At 41.5% G+C, this 18683-nt stretch overlaps 1 protein-coding gene across 1 annotated transcript; it reads left to right on the forward strand.

Moving 5' to 3' along the window:
• Window positions 1-204: 204 nt before the first annotated feature.
• On the forward strand, window positions 205-18401 carry mettl22 (methyltransferase 22, Kin17 lysine). Its single transcript, XM_079233267.1, has 12 exons — window positions 205-243; window positions 2986-3128; window positions 3894-4107; window positions 8273-8424; window positions 9516-9556; window positions 10133-10277; window positions 11305-11376; window positions 12648-12701; window positions 14198-14278; window positions 15454-15556; window positions 17383-17551; window positions 18049-18401. The coding sequence occupies exons 2-12, from the start codon at window positions 3023-3025 to the stop codon at window positions 18145-18147; spliced, it is 1236 nt and encodes a 411-aa protein (XP_079089393.1). The 5' UTR covers window positions 205-243; window positions 2986-3022; the 3' UTR covers window positions 18148-18401.
• The last annotated feature ends 282 nt before the right edge of the window (window positions 18402-18683 follow it).

An 18683-nucleotide genomic window follows, 5' to 3' on the forward strand; every position in this document is an offset into this window, starting at 1 on the left:
TTGTTAATAGCAATACTTCTTCTTCTTCTTCTTCTTCTTCTTCTTCTTCTTCTTCTTCTTCTTCCTCCTCCTCTTCCTCCTCTTCCTCCTCCTCCTCCAACAGCTCTACCGTTTTCTTCTGGCGGAACAGAAGCCATGTTTGTACCGTTCCAGCCCGGACGACTTAAAGGGTGCACTAGTCAACTTTAGCGACCTGCGATGAGGGGGCGTGTACGTGTGCTCTCCACCGATGTTACCCAGCAGGTGAGGCTCGTTTTCATTTGCTAAAAGCTCTCGTAGCTGCGTGTTAGTTCGCTTTGAAGCCAGATGAGCGTTGGGCTGGAGCTCCGTGACGGGACTTCCTGCTCCTGTGACCTCAAGTCCTTAAACTTAATCCTCAATGATCCATAACGATTAGCTCATCAGGTTCCTGCTGGTGGGCAGATCCAAGGGAAGGATCGAGCGACACAAGTCTGTGGGAAAAGGGTCTATCGTGAAAGAAAGCACCAATACAAATTAAATCAAAAGTCTATCTACAAGTCGAGTGGATGATCATGTACGTTATGTGCATAGAACATATATATATATATATATATATATATATATATATATATATATATATATATATATATATATATATATATATATAACGTGCAGTGTTCCTATTGACAGTGCATGGTGATGTTTAAAGAATGGCGAATAGACTGTAATAAACTACAGGCTATAGTTTATAATGTGGCTCAATCGATTTAGTGACAATTCATGTTGACGTGTTTTCTTTGTGAAGTGGTCCACCTGTCTCTATCGGGCATTACTGTGCACATGCCATGATTATGGAGTCATGGAGACCATGATGGGCATTGGTCATCCATGACGTCATCTCCCTGAATCAGATGTTATACAAGTGCATGTAGTAGTACATATATTAGTGAAATCTATATATATATATATATATATATATATATATATATATATATATATATATATATATATATCAATTGTTTATGTTGTCTTATGCATGTACACACACACACGCACACACAAGACAATAACAAAAACAGTTGATTGATAAGTTAACAGGAACTAAGACTTTCTGATTAGTTGGGGTCTTATACAACCAATGCATACTACATTGAAGGTAAAGTGTGATGCTGATGTAACGGGTTAGAAGTGGCGACGAGGTCTTAAAATGTTTGGAAAGGGTCTTTAAAAAAAGTTTTTAAATGTAACTTCAGGATTCCTGCATATACCCGGTGGTAAAATGACAATAATGATGTAATTATCGATGAATCAATTAATGCTAAAATAAGAAGAGGGGCGACTCACAGCAAGGGGGTTCGGATCCCGGTCTGGGTCGTCTTTCTGTGTGGAGTTTGCATGTTCTCCCCGCGGCAGCGCGGGTTCCCTCTGGGTTCTCCGGCATTCGGTGTGAATGGTTGTCCGTCTGTGTGCCCTGAGATAGATTGGCGACCCGTCCAGGGTGTACTCTGCCTTCACCCGCGACCCTAAATAGGACAAGCGGTTCGGATAATGGATTTTTGAATCAAACGCAGCCCATGTTACCCAATTGTGAGGATATAATTTATTATCGTCAGCTAAATATATTCAGTCACTTTTCATTTGATCCTGGCCCCAAATCATTTCCATGACTTTCCCTCAGAGAGAATAAAGCAGTCAGAACAACACGCCTCTGAGGTTTTCAGCAGCCTCACGTTACTTATGATCTTTCTCTTCCTCATATCAGACAGAATTGTCAACTGGTTTCACTCTCAGTGCTCTTGAACTCGTGGAGTGGTCGATTCAAAGGTCTGGACCTGGACAAAGTCACTTCACATGCTTTTTTTCTTTGTTTTATGTTAATATTACTTTAATTGATAATATAGGTACAACATAATTTCATGATAATAAGTAATTGTTACTCATTTGTTGAGGGCGGTTATTAGAAGAGCGATTTCACAACCAGTCTGTTTCATGTTGAGTTGGAGGGAGGAGTTGACCCACTCTATTTAAAACCACACAGTCAGTGTAATGTGAGCCCCACACACACACATGAAGACATGTCACTGACACATTTAGAGGAACAAATATCCACAACAGGCATTCACTCGCCGAGTTATAAAAATATCTTGCAAAATTAGTCTTTGGTTGATGATCCTCCACGAAAACAGTACAAATATAGGGTTTCTCAAAAGGGACAGCATCCGTCTTATCACATGTATCTGTGGAAGTAATGATCAGAGTGTCAGTAAATATGAATGGATTTGATGGATGAAGTTGAGAAGACAAAATGCTGAGAGAGTAAGAAGATGTCTCTCTTGGAGTTCAGTGCCAGATCTGGAGCGGCATCATGCACGAACCACATTATTGTCGGCGAGTTGGAGACCAGACCGCTCAAATGCCACAAAGGTTTTTGGAGATTCCACCAAACCCGGTCTGGATTCCTTGGAGCAACAGGTGATTCCCTTCTTCCACAACAAAGGCATATATTTGGACAGCAACGACATTTAGGCGCGCCGTCTTCTCCCTCGGAAAAACAAAAGCAAAAAACAAAAACTGTTCATTTTGTACAGTGGCAGTTCTCGAGCATTTGACATGGCTCAGGAGGTAGAGCGGTGAGTTGCTGGTTCGATCCTTGGTCTCTATAGTCTACATGTCCAAGATACTGAACTGCAAACGGCTGTGCGTGTGAATGTTTATCACTGTGTATGGCATATTACATGCAATAATATATCCAGTCCAGCCGCCTCTGCCACCAGTATGTAAATGCTGTGTTTATTTTACCAGCACATTTACCAACTCATTGGTTTGGTTAACCAAAAGAGTAACGATGCACATATAACAATAACTACGATAATACTCATTCAGTGCAAACGTACGTTTTATTGCACCATGAATAATTATAATGTTCCCTGGGGATAAATGTTATTCATCAAGCAGGTATGTTCTACTCATCGTTGATGAATTAGCCTGCAGGAATTGAAGTGATCGTGTGTCTGCTCTTTCCAGGAAGAGCTCTACTGCTCTATACCATGAGTGATCAGCCATGAACCAGATCACTTTTCATTATGATACTGTGCTGTCAGACGTTCACATGCTGCTGCCCAATGCACGGCACCTCATGACACGCCTCAACTCTGTTGGACAGCCAGGTGTGTATCACTACATTTTCAGTTCTACGCCCAGTACTAGTGCACATGTTGTTGACCAATACGTAGGAAAATGAAATCATGTGACAGTCAAGAAAAGGTTAACCGCACGTTGTTAGCACTGAGTTTTGTAAAGCCACAATTTAGTCATGAACCTTCATCAGAATTAAATTCACAATATGAAAAAATTGTCTCCACACTAAAGGCCATTGCGTCATATCTTTTTTTTAGATGTTTAAGTTTTCCAGCTAAATTTTCATCCATATCATGTCCATAATTTGATCTCATCATTTATCATATCATATATCATATCCAGTTTTGGATACGATGATTTGTTAAGTCAAAATAATACATTTAAATGTTGTCATATTTTAGAGAAAGAAATGTCTTGATTCTCTGAGTCAGTTTCTCCAATGTGAGGATTTTGTTCTTTTCTGTTTAACATCATTGCAAACTGATTGTTGGCCTACGTTTTATACGTCACGCAAGTTAAGCACTTTGTCTTACCTACGTGTGTTACTTAAAAGAAGGTAATGATGATGAAGATTTTTGGTTTTACAAAGGACATGAACAGCGGCCTCCAGGATGAAAGTCTTGTGTATTTATTTATTTTTTCCTCCTCCCTACATGGACTTAGTTGCTTTTTTAGTCTCGTCTCAGACTCGGTATCAGCAGATCTCAAAGTACTTGGAACAAAAAAGACTTTCCTGAATGAGATTGTTAATTTCGTCCTCTCACTTTCTAACTTTGTTGTGTTCTTCCGTCTAGTCTTTCTCTCTAAATTCAAGATCCTGTCAGACGGTGAAAGGCATGACAACAGTGACCCAGGGAAAGGGTTAAAGGAGGCGGAGGAACACTGTGGACCAGGGGAAGACGGGGATAAAGACACTCAAGTCACACAAGGAAAAGATGGAGAGGAAGACGGGGCAGGAAATGTGGAACCATTTCTGGATGTGGACGGAGACCTTGACATCAAGCATCGGTACGTTCAGCCAACAGTTAAAACATGGGGGCCTGTTCTGCGAGGGTGAATGCACGGTCGTGGTTTAAACCAGACCAGGACCAGTAGTGCACTCCTTTGTACTTCACCTCTGTAAAACCTCATATTTGGTACAACAGTTATATTTTGGTTATTTGTAGCACTGTAGATATGTACAGATAGCTAGATTCTTGGCGAGCCAGCCGGGAGCAGTTGCTAGTTAAATTAAGATACGTAATTTTGCTTGTTTTCAGACCACACAGACCTAAAATACTTTAAAGTGTTATTGTTATTGTTAGATACAGAGTTAGATGAGGAATTAACTGATTTATTGAACGAGTATGGGCGCATTGCTAAATTTAGAGTAGATGACCCCCAATCTCCGTACCACAAAAATGCCAGTGTCAAGTCTGAAAGTGGATATGCAGTGAACACCATTGAGCCTGTACTTCTGTATAGCTCTGAAAGCGCCAGTCAAGTCGCATACCAAATCAGAGCACTGTCAAGTGAATACCTACCGATTGTGACCTGTAGTGCCACCCAATCTTATTTGGATGAACTGCAAAAGATTGCTAAACTAAGTGGCAGATCCTTTGAAGAAATCCTGCAGAGCAGCTGTCTAGATGCAGTAAATCAGTAGCTGTTGATACAGAGCCCATGAGTGAGCCTGCAAGCAAGCCTTCCACTGTAGAGATCCAAAACAAATCAGCACAACCATCAGTTACTGAGCCACCAGGCTTTTCCAGCTGGGACAATGAAGCTGGGTAAATCCTCTTCAAGTGCCACTGGGTCCAAATCATTCAGCTAGACCAGGGATTCCCAAAGTGTGGTGTGCGCACCCCTGGTGGTGCGCGAGCTGCCTCTAGGGGGTGCGTGAGAGGAAAAATGTAATGGTGGTCTAGTGGTGTAATAATTAGTATTAAACATGATTTAAAAAATAAATAAGTAGGATTTTTTAATTATAAAATGTCCCTTTGTAAGATTTAAATTTAAAATTAAAAACGTACAATTTAATAAATAGATGCACTTCCGGTCCGGCCGCCAGACTGTCTTTTACTACACGCTAGCTAGCCTAGCTTGTGCACCCAGCGTCATTTCATTCATTCAGCAACATCCATGAAAATATGTTAAACTGGCTGAAATCGGGGAAGCTATCAGTAATAAAAGAGGAGAGGGACAGAGAGAGAGGGAGGAACCGGAGGGAGAGAAACGGAGAGGTGCGTTGGGGAGAGACCGGGAGAAGAAATCGACCGGGAGTCGGAGAAAGAGGAGACGAGAGTGAGCATCAGACTGGGAAAAAAAAGAGGAAACATGATGACAATTCTCTGGGTCTGGGCTTCACTTGGATTGGAATGCAGATTGCCCGAAGCCACAGTGCGTGCTGTGCAGTGAGGTTCTGGCTAACAGCTGTCTGAAGACTCTTATTTGCGCCGCCACCTGAACACCAGCATGCCAGTGCAAGTCAGAAGCCCCTTACATTTTTTAGATCCAAATTGGACGAGTCACAAAACAGCCAAAAACAATTGCAGTCTCATTCACGTGAGTCAAAGTGAGAGACTCACATCTCTCACTTTCTCCCTCTCTATCTCTCTTGCTGCAGGCTGCATGTGAAAATCCTCATATGGACTCCTCCTTTTTTATTTATATCTGTTTCTGATACTATGCATGTGCCACTCTTTGTTCTTTACGTGGTTACTGTGTTTAAGTAAATAAATGTGAAATGCAATCTGCCTCAGAGCCTGTGTGTGTGTCCTCGCCATCCTTATTGCTCTTTAAAAGTGACGCCTTGTGTAACTGACATTTATACATTGGACTAAATCTTGTAACAAACGCCACGCGCGAGCAAACAGTTCTCTCATTGGTCCGATTTTATGGGGCTATAAATAGGCTCTGTTGTGTTTTTTTTTTTTAAGGTGTGGGGGATTGGGGGTGCGTGAACCCGGTCGGGATGTAGAAGGGGGTGCGTGGCCTAAAAAGTTTGGGAACCGCTGAGCTAGACTAAAGGGGATGAAACCCCTAGGGCTACCATGAGTTATGTTAATCCTCCAGAGGTGCAACGAATGGTGGTACAACACATAGTGAGAGGTGAAGCACCCGTTTCACAGATGAACGTGTCCTTCAGACTCGGAGGGTTCTCTGGCAAAACTTCTTGTCCCAGTCACGAGGTAGACTTCGATACATGGTGAAACAGCGTTGAGCTCATTCTGCAGGACACGGCTCTATCAGACTTTCATCGATCAAGGAACATTCTAGAAAGGCTAGCATACCAGCAGCTGATGGTGTAAAACCTTTCGGCCCACAAGCCTTACCTACTGCGTACCTTGAACTACTAGACTCCGCTTTTGTAACTGTAGAGGATGGTGACGAGCTTTTCGCCATTGACCTTAACACACGTCAAGATGTGGGGATAAGCATCCCATTACCTACACAGACTGCTCTTGCCAAAGCACTGAGAAGAGGCGGTGTATCTGCTAGCGAAGCACCAAATCAAGTTCAGTGCCGAAACACCTTTTTAAGCACAGCCCTCGACCACTACGTCCACAAGATCCTGACGCTGTGTGGAGAAACCGTCCAGAGCTGAGGAGTAATCCGGGAGTCTGAGTCGTCTTTCTCTTCACCCATAGTGGTGGCTAGGAAGAAAAATGGAGATTACTCAATTACTAAAAATGTAACCTACGAACCATCAAGGACATCTACGCGCTACCTAATATGGAGGAGTCTGTCTCTGCACTCACAAGTTCAAAGTTGTCTTCTGTCTTGGACCTCAAGTCAGGCTACTACCAGATCAAGGTAGATGAGGCTACCAAACACAAAACAGCCTTTGTGTGTCCATTGGGGTTCTGGAGCTCAATAGGATGCCCCAGGGCCTAACTCTTGCTCCCAGCCCATTCCAAAGGTTGATGGAGAAGTGTATGGGTGATATCAACCTAAAGGAAGTCTTGGTGTTTTTGGACGATCTGATTGTGTTTTTCAGAAACTCTGGAAGTGCACGAAAAACAACTTATTCATGTACTCTACTGACTCAAGGAGTACAGATTAAACCTGTCCTGGGTGAAATGTACATTTGCGTGTATGTTTGAGCGGCCTATTGATCTGGCCTTCAATGTAAGATTGAACCGAACCCATCAGAAATCTCACTCCCAGTATGTCTAAGCGCTGAAACCAGGAGAGTTACCAACTGACTACTAAAAATGTACCTGAGTCTCTGACTAAAACGATGGGGACGTCAGGAGATGACGAAAATGAAACGCAACCTACTGTGAGAAAATCTTCCAGACAAAGAGAAAAGTAAAAAAGATTGATATGTCCAATCCCTATTTCAATGCATGAGCACAGCTATCACTGATTCACTAATTAATTAATTAATTAATTCATTAATTATTACTATGCAAAGGGTTAAGGGTGTAGCCTAGTTTTGTATCTTGATTCTATATTAAGTTGTATTTTATTTTGTGCCAAATCTGTAATGCAAATATTTTTATTACTAAACTTAATTTACTGGTTAGGTAAACTAATGAGAAGATAGAACTAAACTGTTAAATAGCCCTAACTATGATAAAAGGAGAACTTAGAACTGAGTCAACTAAAAGAGAAATGAGAAACTAGATAACAACTCAAAGGAACCTAAGCATTTTTTTATTTTTCTCAAACTCAAATAGGTTTAAATCAAACCAAAGGGAGATACAAATAGGGAGAACTATTTATTTTAGATCATTTGGTCTTTTGTATGGTTTCAAGGAATTTAACTGCAAAATTCCTCTGTGTGTATGTGATTTGGTGGCACTGTGTCTGTATGTCTACTACTATTTGTCTACATAAATAAGCCGGCAATTCAAACATACTCTTTAGTCTGTGGTCTGTTACTTCTGATTTCTAGTTCTAAACTGCTTCTCCGAACCTAGTCTCTGGCCCTAGCTAGCTGTAAATATATAAAGTATTACACTTTTTTTTTTTTTTGTAATTCAGCCACTGCCAGTACAAATAGGTTCATGGTTTTTTATTTTGCCATTTGTGCCTAGACCAACAGTCCAGACACATTGGTATTTTTTGTGGAGGGCTCTCTGAGTGGTACATATGGTGGTATACGTAAAAAATATGAATGAAAGCTTTGCTAAATATATTGCCGTCTTCCATAGATGCATTTCATGCTATTCTTATGACTCCCTAGACCGAGGAAGAACCCCAACGAGGAGAGTGGCCGAGATCTGGTCTGTCCCGTCATTCTCAAACAGTCCAACTCTGCACTGGAAGAAGAAGACGACGAGGATACGGATGATAAAGATGATGAAGACAAGACCTTCAAAGACATTATAAAGATTGGTAAGAAGAACCTTCATCTTATCATGTTGTTTTTAGCATTTCAGATGATCATCATCATGGCTATTATGATGTTTACCATGATGGTTACAATACATGTCACGCACAAGTAAATGTTTTTGAATATTTTTCAAAATAACAATAAATATGTACTCATTCGTGAATTTTGACTTTAGTATTTCTGTGAGAATTGGAATTTTGAGAATTGGACCACCTCTTCTCACGACGACCACTTGGATACTTCTGGGTGATTTCGGGGAGTTAGGAACTTTTCCAAGCAAACAAGACTATTCAGCCGTGGCCCTTATCCCATTAGGGTCAGGTTATTGGAGCGATGACTCCCGTCATGCGGTGCATTCAGTAGGCGTGAGGCAGACTCCACGGTAGTGATGCTTTTTTTTCCCACAATTAAATATACATTTTCATATTTGAATATTGGATGACAGCCCTAGTTGAAGTCATACCCATGTTACAGCGCACACAACAAAAGCGAGTCACGAGGCTCCAATACTTCAATGAGAAGCAAATCGTTGCCTTTGTGTGACTGAGAGAAGTTAGGGAGAGTTTAACATTCTTTGAATGAACGTGAAGCTCACGAGCTGATAACCAATCAGATTAGGGCCAACAGAATCCTGCTCCGTATGTACATCCCCAGTTCGTCCCACAGACTGTCAGTTTCAGGGTTACTGACTGCTTTGAGCCTTCTCCAAACATCACCAGTAATGACGTCATACATCATATGACTGAAATTAATGATGTCCCTCATCTTTTGCCACATTACACACAAGTTTATTAGCCAATCAAATAATAACAGGACATACAATAGCCTACCCGAACCATCTAGGTGTAGGCCGACCGTTACATTCATTAATGAATGAATAATACACGTCTTCGCTGAACTAGGTTGGTTGAACCCCACTTCACTCAGAAGGGGGGGGTCGGGTTCACAGTTCTGAGTGACTGGAGCTGCTTGTGATTCACTCTTTTCATTTTAAACTCTGGGAATGCTCACACTCATATTAAAGGAAGGGTAAATGTAGTGCACGTTATAATGACTAAGGAATGTTTCATGTATGAATCCAATCTGTTTACAGAGCACACTATGGCCACGACCCTGGAGGACGTTGGCAAACAGGTCAGTACCTGAGTCGACTCCGTTGTCTGTGGCTCCTCCCCTCACTGAGTGATGCGGTCGTTTCCCCAAACAAAAAGGGACTTTGGGAGGCGACTGTTTAATGTCAAATATAAAGCTATGATGCATAGTCTAGAAAAATGCCATCATATGTTACTGGAACATTTTCAAAGCATCGGTTACATTTGGATGCTAATGGTATGTCCTCAATGCAATCCATCTAGGTTTATTTACTGAGGTTTAAAGGAACACTGTGCAGCATTCAGAGGTATCTGTCAACAGAAATGGAATATATTATTAATAAGTAGATTTTCTGTAGTGTATCATTACTTAAAAATAAGAATCATTGTGTTTGTATTGCCTTTTTAAATGAGTTGTTTATATCTACATCCTCTTCATGGAACAGGCCACCATGTTTCTACAGTAGCCCAGAATGGACAAACCTAACGGGGACATTTGCTTTTTTGGTCTTTGTGCCATGCTCTGTTCTAGCATGTGCTTTAAACCAAAGGGTGACTGTGTAAGTGGTGGCTGCTCTTATGAAGGCATTAAAGCGCGGTGTCTTTTTGCTCACATCAGGTCTGGCTCGGAGCCTTCCTCTTGGCTGACTTCATCCTCTCTAAACCGCACATGTTCAGAGGAGCTACAGTCCTAGAGCTGGGAGCAGGGACAGGCTTAACCGGCATCGTGATGGCATCCGTAGCCAAAACACTGTACTGCACAGGTATGATGCCATTAAGTCCTTATCCTACTACTACTGCTAACACTACACTGTAACTGCTACTATAAGTCTAATTCTGTGGATACCATTGAATCAACTTGGACATGGACCGTCTTAGTCAAAGATTATTTGTTAACATACTGATCCCAAAATCCAGAATGACCTTCCTTTGTTCAGTTCATTCACCGAACCCTCAGTTCAGATATTGACTTGAAGCCAATGACTACTATGTTCTTGTCTTGAATGAATACAACGCTGTAGCCTGATCATATGTGGGGTATTAAAAGAATACATTCCACATTTACTAATTTGTTTTTCCTATTTAAAATCAAGTCAGGTTTCCCCTATGAGTCTGCTCCCAACTTAATAATAAATAATGTATTACTCCCACAGTGAGCAAATTGGTATCTGCATTTAGCCCATCCTTAGTAATGAAGGAGCAGTGTGCTGCTGTGAAGCGCCCAGGGAGCAACTGAGTCTTGCTCAAGGACACTTCAACATGATACTATGTGGAGACCGGGGATCGACCCGGCGACCTTGTGGTTTCAGAACTACCACTCTCCCCATGAGCTACAGCCGCAAACTTATCAAATACCGCCACTTGGTCAGCATCAGAGATGGACGCAACCTTTAGCGACTGCGCCTGGCTTTCAACTAACTCCAATGGGCACGATGCTTGTAAGGAGACGGGCGTATATTGATGCTGCGTCCCAATGAGATGAAAAGTAGAGTAGAGCTAGTGTGTTGCTCTCCGGTTCCCAGCAGTGACATTAGACGAGTTGGGACTGAGAACGAGGTGCTCTGTATCGTATGCCAATCAGCTTTTCTTTTGTCCAAAAATCTATAGCATATATTATTTCGGAGCATGTTTAATACTTGATGCTACTCATTATACGGAATAATAAGGAAGAGATAAGTCAAAAACAAAACATCTTTGCCTAGTGGAGACATGAGGAGCTGGATAGCAGCCCTTGTTGAGAAAACAACATCAGCTCAGTTGTTTGTCTCATTGCTGAAATGTGTTTCACAGATGTGGGAGAAGACCTTCTAAGCATGTGCAAGAGAAATATGACATTAAATCAACACATGATCGAGTCTGCAGGTGAGATAACATCATTTCCCTTTTCATTATTTCCAATTCCTGCTAATACCATGCTGTACATCTATCACATATGAAACTACATCCTGTTCTTTTCATCCAGCAGTAAAGAGTTTCCCCAAACTAACAAGTTGTATGCATTTATAGTTTAGATATGTTATAAAACTAAACAGAGTAATTAAAAGCAGGGAATTACTTATTAAATACTAATTATTTAGAGCAGGGGTTCTTAACCTTATTGGAGGTACTGAACCCTGCAAGCTTCATCAGTGCATTCACCGAACCCTTCGTAATTGGAAAAATAAAATATGATTTCTTCAAAACATAGGTATATATTTTGTTAGTGCACAAAATTAACCATGCATCAGTTGCACACAAAATCACCGTGTTCAAAGAACAAAATCAACAAAACATGAATATTTACTGCAAATCAATGTGACGAAAAGAAGAAAAATGGTGTGTTGCGGCCCGACATTGCTAGTGTGAACCGGGCTGTACTGTGTGTCTTGACCCCTGCCGAACCCCTGAGAGTGACTCGCCGATCCCCTGAGGGTGACTCGCCGATCCCCTGAGGGTGACTCGCCGATCCCCTGAGGGTGACTCGCCGATCCCCTGAGAGTGACTCGCCGATCCCCTGAGGGTGACTCGCCGATCCCCTGAGAGTGACTCGCCGATCCCCTGAGGGTGACTCGCCGATCCCCTGAGAGTGACTCGCCGATCCCCTGAGAATGACTCGCCGATCCCCTGAGGGTGACTCGCCGATCCCCTGAGAGTGACTCGCCGATCCCCTGAGGGTGACTCGCCGATCCCCTGAGAGTGACTCGCCGATCCCCTGAGAATGACTCGCCGATCCCCTGAGGGTGACTCGCCGATCCCCTGAGAATGACTCGCCGATCCCCTGAGAGTGACTCGCCGATCCCCTGAGAGTGACTCGCCGATCCCCTGAGGGTGACTCGCCGATCCCCTGAGGGTGACTCGCCGATCCCCTGGGGTTCGATCGAACCCAGGTTAAGAACCACTGATCTAGAGGAACCGTTCTGCTACCACCTTCTATGACGCCCATCTCCATAATGCATTATAAGTATACTTATGGATTTGAATCTGTTTATAGCCCTTTTTGATAGTTCTAAGCACTTCACAATATAATCACTTTGATAATATTATGCATTATAATGTATCATAATTAAATGCATTTAGCCACAATATAATGTATACAAAAAATAAGGAATTGAGTGATTGTTTATGTGTTTACATATTTCTGTATTGTTCATCAGGTGGTGAAGTGATAGTGAGACAGCTGGATTGGCTCCAGTATGACCTCTGTACAGGTAACACACTCTCTTCTTTTTCTTTTTCAAATCAATCTTCTCACATAGTCACAGCATTAACCAAAAAGATGACTCAAGGCAAATGTATGCTGCAGATGTTTTGTGAATTTGCAGCCACAATCTGGATTTGGCCACAGAAAAACACAAACAAAATTAATAAATACTATGCCATAAATTACAAGATAATTTATATTATAGAAGTCCATGAATAGTTATGACAGTTTGTTGAATCTATTAACAACAGGCCCTCTATATACTGTGCAGTGGGCTGTAACAACAAAAAAGGAGACCTACGTACTTTACTCCACAGACTGAAAGCGCTCGTCTGTGCAGCACATTTCGTCTCAGGTTGGAATATAATGTAGCGAGCTAACTTTAGCTAAGTGTTAGCCTATCGGGTATGAGGAAGAATAAACAGATTAATGCATGCCTTCATGCTGAAAAACACTGTTTTATTGATACGAGTTATTATTGATGGTCATGCAGTTAAACGAACAGAATAAAAAAAAAAAACTGACCAGCCACATTAGAAATTGTGAAAAGTGTTTTAGTCATGATAAACTAAGCATTACTTTTTCATGTCTAATGGATTGTTGTTGTAAATGGAGTTTAGAGAAACTGACAGGAGTGAAAGCCCTATTTAGAATATTTTCATCTATTAATGTTGCCATCACACAGCCCTTCACAGGGAACTAAAAGTAAAACAAAACAAAAATATAGACATGTTTCACTGTCGGTTCAGTTCCCCATATTCTATATACACACACACACACACACATCCCAGTGGTGGGCCGTCAGGGCCTGCTAAGCCTTCTCTGCTGGCATATATATATATATATATATATATATATATATATATATATATATATATATATATATATATATATATATATATATATATATATATATATATATATAAAAATGTATTATTATCAATCATAACATTGCATTAACTTATTGTTCTTGCATTAATGCATGCGACCCTGTTCATTCTTGTACATTCATTCATAGTTCAGGAGTTATTAAATATATGAATTCATGCTCTTTATGGCCCCATACCATCATGTGTTATTGATTCCAATCACAATTACATTGATTGTTTTGAATCCATCACTCAAGTTTTTCTGATGTTGACACAATTACGCCAACTTTGCTCCAAATGACCATGGCAATAATATTTACTGCAACAAGAATAACGTGGAATAACAGCAACCCCATCTTTAAGAGCCTTAAACAAATGGAGTAAGACCACTTTTGTGTGCTAATACTTTTCTTCTTTTTTTTAAAGTTGTAATCCATAATATCTCAGTCCTGATCAGTCATTTAATGCTGATTCTTGCCTGATCCTTGCTGTGTATGTACATAGCAGCAGAAGATATGCAACGTTGAGTAAATATATATCTGGAACAATGACACAAGTATAGCTTACTGACTTTTTACAAAAACAAAAACCTGACCACCGAAAATGTCTCTTTTGATTTGTCTAATCTTTGTAGATGCTGACATGGAATTTAACTGGACAGAGGAAGAAGTTGCAGATCTGTACGACAACACCAAGATCATCATCGCTGCAGATGGTAGGTTATTGAGAACATCACAGTAAAGATATGCAGCACAAGTCCTTTCCAGTGTGCCATGCTTCATTCTGAAGAACCATGGCAATGTTAAGAAGAACTCTTTGATGTATTGAGTGTGAAGTGGTCGTTCAGTTGTGACAGGCATCGGGAAATTCAATAAACGGATGTGCATTTATATAAGCTCCTTTTTAGTCTCCGGCCACTTCAAGCTGCATGTCAACGCCACTTCAAGCCATTCGCTCACACACCAATGGCACCGCCTTTGAAAGCAATTTGGTGTTCAGTCATTTCCAAAAGGACCCTTCCACATGTAGCCAGGAGGAGCCGGGGATCGAACCGAGGATCTTAATTGGAGGAGGACCAGTCCTACCTCTTTTTAGCAATTTCAGCAGTGGCCTGTAATCTTCAGCACACAGCGGCGCAGACGTTAACGTCACACGGTTCCAGGACAGTGGGGACACATGTTATGTCTTGCTGTCAATCATAGTGCTCTTTAAGACTTCAATAAAAACAGGAAATTCACAGCGGCCAAGAAATGTAATTCGATGCAATAGATTATCTATTTGAATGAATCACAATGTGTTCAAAAAGGTGTGAAACTTTGCACACGCATCAGAAGGGATCATTTATTGCTTACCGGAGTATGGAAATGAATTAACCTTATCAATCTCCTTTAGAGAAAACAGACATTTAAGTATGAAAGGAACTTGGAATAATTCAATTGCATGGACAGAGCTCGTCACCACAGATGGTTCGGACCCAGAAAAATAGTTCAACACGAGTTTTACACATCAACAATTATTATTGAAACGTTTGCCCCTCCCACCTGCTCCTCCGGGTGGAGCCGGTCTAGCACCTGTTGTTTGGCTGCAGCCCTGAGAGTGAAGGCACGGAGGAAGAAACAATGCAGAGATGCACCGGTTATTGCTCCACACGGATGGCTGTTTAGACTGGGTCACGATTTGACTTGAAACAGGAAATAGTTTTAACTCTAATCTACAGTACATTATCTAATGTTCCCCAAACAACTCATGCTTCAGAAGAGATATCTACATCTCAATAAGGACTCGTAGTCATAGCGCCACCTCCTGGCAACAGGAAGTCAGCCTCGTGTGACAGACGTTGAGCGTGGCTGAAGGGCTCGTCTTTATTAAGGTTGGTTTTTGTGTCAACAGTTTGCTATGATGATGATCTGACCGACGGGCTTTTCCGAACGCTGTACCGCCTCTGCAGTAACTTCCGTCATACCTGCACCGTCTTCATCTCCTTAGAGAAAAGGTGAGAAGGAATGGCGTCTACATCTGGGGTTCTCCACCTTTTGTAGCTTCAGGTCCATTTCTGATCGTTAAATACATTCAGAGGACAAGCTTCCCAAATAGGATTTGTTATCAATTATTTCCATATTGAAAGCATTTATGGTTATATTTCCTCACCACAAAACGCTTGCCGTCATTCGCAGCCTTAGCGTTAAAGAAAAGAAGAAGTGTTGTTTGACAAAGTGTTTATCTCAGAAGCAAGGAATGAGAGGCCGTCTCCAAGCCACTTACTATTATCCATCCATCCATCCATTATCAACCGCTTATCCGGGGTCGGGTCGCGGTGGCAGCAGGTTCAGCAGGCCGACCCAGGCTTCCCTCTCACCCGCAACACTTTCCAGCTCATTCTGGGGGATCCCGAGGCGTTCCAAGGCCAGCCGGGAGATATAATCCCTCCAGCGTGTCCTCGGTCTTCCCCGGGGTCTCCTACCAGTTGGACGTGCCTGGAAAACCTCTAATGGGAGGCGTCCAGGAGGCATCCTGACTAGATGCTGAACCACCTCAGCTGACTCCTTTAACACGAAGGAGCAGCGACTCGACTCCAAGCTCCTCCTGATGTCCGAGCTCCTTACCCTATACTTACTATTATATGAATTCATTAATAATTAAACTGTCAGCCAGTTACATCACTAACTCAGTTTACTGAGTTGACTGTCTGGTCAGCTGTTGCTCAGCAACAGTGATACCTGTAAACAATGACTCAACAACTGGTCCTGGAAATAATACTGAGAGAGCGAACACAGAGCACAGATATTACATCATAACCCGTTGAATCTAATTGTAAAATGTGACAAAGTAGCATTTCAAATAAAACATGAAATGCTATATAAAAGGTATCTCACACAAACTGAAGAATATTGAGTTATTACCAGCCACAGTCTGGTCTCTCTTTGTTGGACATGTTTCCAGCAACTTGAGATTTGACCTCATGGTACCTTTGAAAACAACATGGCCGCTCATCGCCTCAGCAGTATTGAACGAACTGGACTGTGTTCTTCTTTTAGCAAAAATAGAATCAACCACCAATAACTCACCTTTTATCTTCAAGTTGTGATGTTCAGAGACATATTGATGCTCCATCATCACAGCTCTTCACTCCATCACATGTTCCGTTAGTTAGTTAGTTAGTAATTAGTTGGAGGCATAGTTTGTGTATATGTGTATGTGTATATGTGTGTGTATATATATATATATATATATATATATATATATATATATATATATATATTTAATTATATTATTTGTCTAGAATAGTTTAGCTCACCCCCAATGATTACTGAATACCGAGCCATTATTGTTAGTTTGTTCCAGATTTATCAGATTATATAGACTATTTATTTAGGTATGAATTCATTTGAGACAATCCAGATTTGTTTAATTGTTATTAGGTATTACAACTTTGACATAGCTCTTCTTTTTAACAGTTATCCAGTCTAAACACTGCAGAGATTGTTCATTCAGATTGAATTAAATTTCTTTGTGAGGAAGAGGTATTGGCCGATTAATTAACTATGTATTATTATATTGGCTTCTAAAGTATGTCTACTTCTGCTGCACATACACAGTGGAACAGGGTCTCTGATACCAGCTGACTCTTTGCCTCAGATATCATACACACAGTGATACAGGGAGCTTATTTATTGGTCATGTTGGGGTTTATTGATGGGTGTTAACATAGGCCACTAACAGAGGGGCTCATGTTAACACCTCAGGCTTATTGATAACCCACATAAAGTGACGAGCTCAAGCACTAATCCTGTTCCCTGCTGCGGCTGCACGTCTCTCAAGGATGAACTTCAGCCTGCGACACATGGATGTTTCCTGCGATGCCTACAACCATTTCAGCCGCTGTCTGTTCCAACTCCAGGACCTGGTGGACGGACGCTGCAGTTTCAGAGTGGAACAGCTTCCTTCTGACTTTGCACAGTTTCTTCTGTATGAACGCATAGAGCAACTGGTACGTGAAACACTCACACAGATTCTAATAGTCTTAAATTAAAACAAAGCGGAACCTTGAAGCCTTTAATCTGAAGCTTAATTCATCAGAACGAAAGGCATGAGACTAGAATGGGTGATGGACAGCTTGCATGGTAGCCCCTGTCATCAGTGTGTGAATGGGTGAAAAAAGGGTGAGGGGTACTACACATGTCGTGTTAAAGTCAGAATTTAAAGCTTCAAGCATAAATGAACGGACCATGCCGCATGCCGATGGGACGCTGGACATGGTGTTTCTTTATTTAGGAGTGGGTCGCTGCCCCAAGCGAGGACGTTGTTTTCCAAGCACATCTAACCCTGCTGGAGGTTATTAAACCCGGTCTGCCTGATGCCCCGGGGGGAACGTTGCAGGGTAGTCTGCAGCTCCCACGGCCCGGATAAGCAGATGGATGGGTGGGTTCAGTAAGGTCTTATTAATATACATTATTATCAATGAAATCTTTCCTTTTCTTTCTTCAGGAGCTGTGGAAGGTGACCGCCACTCCACTGCCACTTGATGCGAGCTCTGTACCCGATCCTGTAGACTCCAAACAGAGTCCAGTCGAGTTGGAGGTTTGAAATGTAAAACATAAAAACTGCAGCTGTTCTTTCATGAGTAAAATCATATAACTTAACAGGCAAGTTGACTTATAGAGTTCATCAGGGAGTTTTAAAAATGGTTCACTGATTTGAGCATGAATGTAGAATCATTTTATTTTCTTCTTCTATCTTGATTCATGCATTTGTTGACCAACTGTCGTTAAAGCTAATCAAGTCCTGCATGTTTGTCCATGAGTGATTAGAAACGAGATCTAATAAAGTCTTTCAGTACATCAGGGTGTCTTGTCATTTCATTCTCGCCGCATGCTGTTGAAAGCATTAATATCTTTTGATGTATTAGGAAGTAGGACAAGTTGATATTTAAATAGATCCATTTAAACAAAGAACCTCCATCACAACTAGAAAAATCCCAGGTGTCTGCCTCTCCTCCCGACCAGAGGAGATGAATCTCACTGCGTTGTCCCGACAGTCAAACTGCAACAGTAACAACCTTTTGTATTGATCCTCAATAACTTTAGTGGATCATAACATATCGGGTATGGAATTAATCTGCA

The sequence above is a fragment of the Taurulus bubalis genome (genome assembly GCF_910589615.1).
Source record: "Taurulus bubalis genome assembly, chromosome: 17".
Classification (NCBI taxonomy): domain Eukaryota; kingdom Metazoa; phylum Chordata; class Actinopteri; order Perciformes; family Cottidae; genus Taurulus; species Taurulus bubalis.